Raw genomic sequence first — 8,189 nt, forward strand, 5'->3', positions numbered from 1 at the left:
CACTAATTCCAGTAATCATAGAATCGTAGAATGGCCTAGGCTTGAATAAGTCATAGGACAAGAAGACAAGGCCTCAAGCTGCGCCAAGTGAGGTTTAGGTTGGATATTAGGAAAAATTTCTTCACTGAAAGAGTTGTCAAGCACCTAAAGGAAGTAGTGGAGTCCCCATCCCCAGAGGGATTTAAAAGCTGTGTAGATGTGGCTCTCAGGGACATAGGTTAGTGGTGGGCCTGGCATTGCTGAGTTAACGTTTGGACTTGATGATCTTAAAGGTCTTTCCAACCTAAAAATCTCATGATTCTGTGGTTCTAACTCTGGGGGAGTTTGGTGGATCTCACACAGGTATTGCAGGGAGGTTGAACATTGGTATCTGCAGCAGGAGGTCATCCAGCTGGAAGGCTGTAGCCGTGTTGGGGCTTGTTTCCACCTGTCTCTACATTTCATCCTTTGCCTAACATCCTTTTCTCTCCTCGCCAGATCACAGCTCCCTATCTCCACATTGGAGCAATAACCCTCATGGTCCTCCTCTCCTGGCCCGTGGCTCTCCATGCCATCAGAGCAGATAAGAAAGGTACAGCAGCTTTGCTCCCTGCTCCCTATTTGATAAAAGACATGTATCAGTGTTGGGAAAGCAGGCATGTAGGACCTTTTTCTTCACACACCTGCATTCCAGCTGAAGGAGACTTTTAACTCCTGTGTATCCCAGGGAAGTCACTGGGACTGGGGCTTGGGCTGTGCACTGTCCTGTGGCTGTCCAGGTGTCTTACTGGTTTGCATGCCCCTCCTTGCACAGTTTTGGCCTAAACCAAAGGCAGTGACCTGCGGTGGGATGCAGTAGTTTAGCAGAAGAGCCCATGTTCTGAGTCATGCAAATATGCAAATGCAAATCAAAATAGGTAAATGCATATGCAAATATGTTCACCCTTCTGTGGGAGAAAGCAGTCAGTGGCAGCTTGGCAGCTCTCTTGGCTGAGCTTTGCTTGCTACACTCAGTTTGGCCATCTCAGAAGGGACCTCCAGCCCAGTCAATCCACTTCTGACTAGTGCATCTCAGGAGAAGCTGGCTGAGATAGAGGAAAGAGTTCTTTCATCAATTCCTATTGTTATCTCAGTGAGAATAGTCCACCTCTCAAGAATTGTGACCAAGGAGTGCAAGGACAAAGCCAGATGTCAGGAACAACTGCGGAAGAGCAGCCTGGGACTGGCTGTTCTTCTATGACCTAGTCTCTCCATGTAGCCAAAATTATCTACATGACACTCATCCGCAGATGTAATAAAAAAAACATAGAAAGAATGGGCTGGTGAAACCATTTTTTTTCCTGCCCAGGATCTTTCTTGTTGAACTACAGCTGGGGAGGTTGGAGACCTTAGACATTATGGTCCTCCATGCCTAATGGACTCTCAGCTCAACCCATCAGCTTGGTGTAAACCCAAGTTCCTTCAGACCCATGTGCAGAGGGGTGATGGTACCCAATTCAAGGAAGAGATGTTGGTGCATAGGTGCTGTTTTGTTCCCTGAGGTGAAGGTTCATGAGGTCTCTTGGGCGAGGTGTCAACAGCCTCCAGAGAAGACCGTAGGTAATGAGCTGGCAAGTTTCTGAGATGCAATACCTGTCCAGTTAGAGCCTATAGGATTCTGTAGGTCACACACAGAAAGTCACTGACAGCAATCTGAATGAACCAGAGAAGTATTCACCTTAAGGGGATGTAACATAGTTGAAGGAGGAAGGTTGTTCCTCCTCTTCACCATGAAGGAAACTTCAAAATATTGCTTGTTCTTATCTGAGAAAGAAAAAAAAGAAAATAGGGTCCTTCTGTTGAAGATTGTTTTTCTGCAGATGGGTGATATTTCACTGCTTCACCCTTAAAGAAATTAAGGCCGTGTCTTGCTGTAAGGCACAGTGAGATGTAATTAAAACACAAAAACTACAGTCCTGACATACCCACATCCTTGCTATGACCACTTTATTCTCCTGGGTCATATTGTTTGGAAAGAAAATGAAAATCGGGGGAGGAAGGGATGGAAAAGGGAATGGGACAAAGCCCAGCAGCTACTTAGCTGGAGAGCTATAGCAAAATTCAAGCCGCAAGGGAAACTTGTACTTTACTGCATGGATTAACTCTATCCTTCCTCCTTCAACTTCTTTCAGTTGTTCAGGGGATAATTGTTGGTCCATACCTGGCTATCCTTCTCTTTCTTTTCTTGATACCTCTGGGGATGTACTCTCCTTGCATCAGAGAGATGGGGACACTTGGACCAAAGCCAGCCCTCATCGGACACCGCGGAGCACCAATGGTAGGTCGGGAGAAGTTATTTTATCTCACTTCTTCATCCTGTGCCTTGCCAGCTCCATCATCATCTTCTGTTGGTTTTTTTCCCCCCCATGGAATCTGTGGAGGGTGGAATGGGAGGCATTTGGAATTGGGTGCAAAGGCATCACAGGGATAACACTGTTCCTGAGGGACAAGATGGGTTTGGTGGCTGAAGTGGAAGAAAACGAAAAGTAGACTTTACCAAGATGATGGTGTTGCCTTAATAAAAGCCAGAGATGCTACAAAGAGATGGAAAGTACTTAGAGAGTCCTCCAGAGTGTGTTTGAAAATGATCTGCTCATATATTGTTTTATTTTTTTTTCAGCTGGCACCGGAAAACACTGAGATGTCATTTCAGAAGACAATTGAGCATGGTGGAGATGGTCTTGAAACAGATGTGACCATTAGGTAAGGGGGAAAACGTCACAGCTCACAGAAGATACATGTCTTCCTCTAAGAGTTGCTTTTGGAGATGTGCAGCTCCAGGCAATTAGGCTTTACTGACGGCTGGGACAGGGTCCCTGAGCTGACGTATGATGGTAGTGGCTGTAGGGCATGGCTGTTCTCAGGCCAGTCAATAAGCTGTAACTATTGACTTAACAATCAATGTTTCTACAGTGTATTTTAAACATTTGCAGAGTATAAAGACAAGTCTCTACCCTAGTCCAACTTCCAGACCACTGTGAGGGTTGTATGAGACCTACAAACCCGCAGAAAATTGTGTTTGGACTTAAAACAGCATTGTCCTAATTATTACGTCTAAAATTGCCTTTGTTTGGAGGACCCATTGCCATGAACTGCAAACATACCGCGCAGGGCGAGCAGTTTCACAGAATCACGGAATGTTGAGAGTTGGAAAGGACCTCTGGAGGTCACCCAGTGTCACCGTCTGCTAGAGCAGGGTCACCCAGGGCAGGTCACACAGGACATGTCCAGGCGGGCTTTGAATGTCTCCAGACACTGAATAAGAAAAAACACTAATGCTTACATGTTCTTTATGTGAGAGAAAATTTTACTTTTCCACCATTGTTCATTTAGACTTCACTCATCTGACACCTGCAGAAGCGGGTTTCATCAGAAGGAGGTTTCAGCCATAAGTTACTAACCATTTTATAGGAGGCCAGCAGGTGTATCTCCACTTTGCCAATGAGGAAACTGAGGCACAGACAGGCATGGCTTCTCTGAGGTCTCCCAGCAGTGTTTAAGCTGGAAATAACCTGGTGTCCTGAGCGTCAGCCTTCCTCCCTCTGCACCAACGGAGGTCCTACTGCTGCATTTGTGGTGGCCCACATCTTCTGACCCGCCATGTGTCTGCTCAGGCCATGAGTGAACTCATGACCCAGGTGACCTGAACTCTTGCTCTCCAACAGCTATGACGGCGTTCCTTTCCTCATGCATGACAGCACCTTGAGGAGGACAACGAACATCAAGGAGGTCTATCCCAATGACACTGCCCAAAACGCCGCGTTATTCTCCTGGGATACCCTGCAGGAGTTGAATGCTGGAACGTGGTTCCTTAAGGTAAGTGCCATAAAGGACTGTCACTGACGGGATGTAGATGAGACATGAGCTGGCTACTGCTTAATAGCATGAATGTCAGGAGAGGAGCTACTGGTTGAGCCAGAAGTCAAAGAAGTCAGTGGAAATCCTTCAGCTGGGATCTCTTTGCTTTGTGCAGTTGGTCTTTAGGCTTAGGAGACCTGTAACGATTGTTCTTGTGGCTCCTTATCAGGGCAGCAGCAGAACACAGGGGCTGGGGAAGAGAAGACAAGAGCTACTTGTGCGTAACGGTCACAGCTAAAGGGTGGGACACAGAAGTTCAGCAGAGCTGGCTGTGAACTCGGCAGTTTAGGTCCCAGAAGCAGCGTCATCATGTTAATTTTCCCTTTCACAGGTAGAAGAGCTAAGCACCACAAAATATTCTCACTTGCTAGAGACCGACGTCAAACTTTTTCCCTCTTAGAGAGATGAGTCTTTTGCACGCAGCTGACTCCCAGAGGCAACTGCCTGATTGATTTCTTTTTTTTTTTTTCCTTCATATCTGTTTATTTCCAGGACAAGCCATTTTCATGCATGGGCTCACTGTCAAGGGCAGATCAAAACCAGGCAATGAATCAGTCAGTTTACAAGCTAAGTAATTTCTTGCGCCTCGCAGACAGTCAGAATAAACTTGTGATATTTGATCTCTACCGCCCTCCAGAGAACCATCCTTACAGGAACTCATGGATCAACCGAACCCTGGAAGTCATCCTCAACGAGTCGGGGATTAGACCCCACCTGGTAGGGCGGCCTCACTCCTCCACGTCTCTTTTTCTTGCTCTCTGAATTGGGACTTAGCCTGCACAATTTAGGTTTAGATTGGAAAAATTTCTTCAATCAGAAGGGTTGTAAAGCCTTGGAAGAGGCTGCCCAGGGCAGTGGTGAAGCCACCACCCCTAGAGGGATTTAAAAGACCTGTAGATGTGGTACTTTGATACATGGGTTAGTGGTGGCCCTGGCAGTGCTGGTTGGACTTGACAATCTTAAAAGTCTTCTTCAACCTTAAATGATTCTATTCTAGATTCCGTGATTTCACCTGCAGGACATACATCTCATTGTACTTGTTTTAAGAGGCATCACTTGGATTATATTCCTGCTTTTGGTTCCTCAGCAGCTACAAAATGGTGTAACCCTATAGCAGCACAAGGACATAAGCCAGCATATACACTGGCCGATGCCTTAGCCCCTCGATGGCATCTTTTCATCACTGTAATGATTGGCAGCCTACTCCCTGCCACCCATGCTTATCTTATATGTTGCATAGAAACTCCTGATTTAAATTAAAGTACATGGTGCTGGGAGTCTTCATCGCTTTCCTCCTTCCCCCGGGAATGGATGAATGCCAAGCTCGTGGGGATCAGGTTGTGTGCCCACTGACATCTGGGGCTCTGAGCTGTATCGGCTGAAGATCTCTCACACTGGGAGAACCGAGTATTTTCTGTTGCCTTTCCCATGACCCAAAGCTGTCTTTTCATGCATTCCAAACACAGGATCTTTTGTCGGGCTGTGTGAAACGTACTCACTGATTTCCAGTCGATAAGCAAGGAGCAGTGAATGCTTCTAGATTAATGCGACTCGCCAGTTTTAACCCTGTGTGGAAACGTCCTTTGATCATTGAAAGAGACATTTTATTTGACGGCCCCTCCAGCTGTTATCTCCACTGGGTTTGTGTGAAGGGCAGGGCACACTAGTGTGTCTGCTGTGAATTCACAGGCTCCTCTTGTTGCCCGCAGGTCCTATGGCTGGAGAACGACATGAGGTCCGTTGTTCAATCTGTTGCTCCTGCCTTTCAGCAGACCATGGGCAGCAAGGCCCCAGTTGAAGACCTATTGATGGACAATATTGTCAAACTCAACCTGCCCTACACTGAAATGTCCAGTGAAGATATCCGGTAGGTCGAAGTTGGAGCCCCAAGTGGTTGCGTCTAGACCATGTTTGCCTCATGCGTGTGACAATATCTCCCTCCAGTGACCAGCTCCAGGATCTGCAGCATTTTGGGAAGAGCTCCTTTTAGATCAAATGGCCAAACCCTGCTGCATTTTTGGAGTGAGGGGCTGCAGTTCACTCCCATTGTTGACCTCGTGTTGGGCCAAGAGGTGACACCACCCCTTGCCTTCAGGTCCATATTTACTTGATCAGGATCTAAAGATCTTCTGGGTGGAACCACACAGCTGTTTCCTGAATTTCTTGTCTTTCTATTCATGCCATCCCCAGGCCCACCTACACTGCATCTTGGAGAATTAACAGTTATTTAATCTTCCGTGAGTCTTCTACAAACAACATTATTACTATTACATCATTATTATTATTATTGTCTGTAATTACTATTATTACTATTTACCATGGTGAGAGACCATCACTCTCTTGTAGCTGCGGTTCTGGAGACTTAATTTCTGGTCTTTGTTGCTACCAGTGCTCTACTTGTGATACACTGGAAATGTCATCTCTCCAATGGAAGGTTCTGCAGTTGCTGCAGAAGTTTCCAAAATGGCTCTCTAATACAAAAAGAAAAGAAAAGAAAAGAAAAGAGAAGAAAAGAAAAGAGAAGAAAAGAAAAGAAAAGAAAAGAGAAAAGACAGTCTTGCCTGTCCATGTCTCCTTCTGTAAATAGGATTTTTTGCTCTTTCCAATGAGTAGAAACATTGAAATCTAATCCTAAACAAAAGAAGAGAAGAAAAACGTTTATTCCTTTGCATGAGAGCAATGTTTTCTCAGTTATAATTTTCTTTAGAAGTAAAAAACCTGGGTAGATCCATTTGGGTAAACCCTGGGAAGATACTAGGTAGATTTAAAAATGCTGATATTGATGGAACATCCCTTCACCATTATACAGAGTATGACATTACTTCACACTGTTTCAATGGCTTATCTAGGTCCTAAATCAAGCCTTTCCTGCCAAAAGTTGCTCTCTCTCCTTGATTCACCCCAAAAGAAGTACTAACCTCCTTGCTTAACGAAGGCTGTTGCTTTTTGTCCTTATAAAGGAAATACGCTGAGGCAAACATCACCACCAACCTCTACGTGGTCAGTGAGCCGTGGCTTTTCTCCTTGGCATGGTGCTCTGGGGCACACTCCGTGACCACCAACGCCGTCCAGACGCTGAAGAATCTCAGCCAGAAAAAAAATCATGGTAAGTGAAAATCATTCTGTTCTCAGCGACAGGAATTAGGGTTGGGATGTTCATGGGTACCTTTGGAGACCATGGGCCAGTTCACATGGGGATAAAAGACCTTTTGCATGAAAAGGACCTAAGCTGAAACCTGGCTTACCTGGGATCTCTGAGCCACTCCAGGTACCACCGTACCCTTTTCTTTTGGCTCAGGTGAAAGCACTTTCCTTGTTAGGATTTGCAACTTAGGCATTGAGATGAGGGAAAAGAAGCCTTATTGAGACTTGTGTGAAGAGAAAGGAGAGGGGACACAAGCTGACGGACAAGGATTTCCCTTTCTAAGCTTTTGAAGCACCTCGTTGATGTCAGAAGTCTCTCATTTCCCAGGGCTTCCCACTGCCCTTCTCCAACTTGGTCTTGCTCCACAAACCCCAGGGAATCAACCATAGCAATAACCCTTCCTTGCTGGGAGGAATTTTTTTCACCTGATTTGTCTGTTCTCTGTCCTGCCTCGGACAACCTATAGGGTTAAGGAGCACCTGGGACACTGGTCCCACCAGAGTCTCTGCAGCCTAAAGGCTGCTACTACGAATAACTCGCTCCACACTCTTGAAGTAGATTTTATGATGCTCCCATCAAGACAACTGTAGTGTTTCAGCCCACTCTGAGTGTGAGTGGAGGTCCAGTCTAAGCCTGAATCTTCAGATACTCTTAGACTTAAAGCAGGAGCCATCCCAAACCCTCTTTTGCATTCCCTAAAGGATAATTTTGCCGGAGAAAATGAGATACAACCAGTTGATGTTAATGCTGGGGGGAAGCAAAGAAAGCTGCAGGGCCTGCCCGTACGAAAAAGAGGTCCCTGTTATGTCCATTGTGATGTGGTACAATCTTCTTGGCCACACAACAGACCTGGTTTTATAAAGGATGGTGATTTGGTGCCAACACCCACTGGGGAGTGGCCACTTTGAAATGTCACCAAATGCTTTAAACACCTGAGAGATGTTACTGCATGTGCAAACCAGGCAGCTGAATGGCTATGTTCAAGCAGCAAGAAAGGGCTTGAGCAACTTTTTGGCATATCTCAGGGTCCTTGGTGGTGGACATATCCTCTCTTGTTCCCTTCTAGACTCCTCAGCAGTACAGCGTCATGTGGATCCTGACCGATCTGGCCTCTGTGCTCCTCATCGCACTCATCTTTGCTCTGCACTGGTAACTACCAAGTTGCTAA

General features: G+C 46.0%; 1 protein-coding gene across 1 annotated transcript; it reads left to right on the forward strand.

The window, feature by feature from the left end:
- Nucleotides 1–477: 477 nt before the first annotated feature.
- On the forward strand, nt 478–8,174 carry GDPD4 (glycerophosphodiester phosphodiesterase domain containing 4; the record flags this gene model as incomplete). Its single annotated transcript, XM_009878560.1, has 9 exons — nt 478–571; nt 2,151–2,296; nt 2,639–2,721; nt 3,684–3,834; nt 4,369–4,593; nt 5,586–5,743; nt 6,837–6,982; nt 7,098–7,144; nt 8,088–8,174. Coding segments are annotated over 9 exons (1,137 nt in total), but the record flags the coding sequence as incomplete, so codon positions are not given.
- Between the last annotated feature and the right edge of the window lie 15 nt (nt 8,175–8,189).

This window comes from Apaloderma vittatum, unplaced genomic scaffold (assembly GCF_000703405.1).
Source record: "Apaloderma vittatum isolate BGI_N311 unplaced genomic scaffold, ASM70340v1 scaffold18641, whole genome shotgun sequence".
Lineage (NCBI taxonomy): Eukaryota > Metazoa > Chordata > Aves > Trogoniformes > Trogonidae > Apaloderma > Apaloderma vittatum.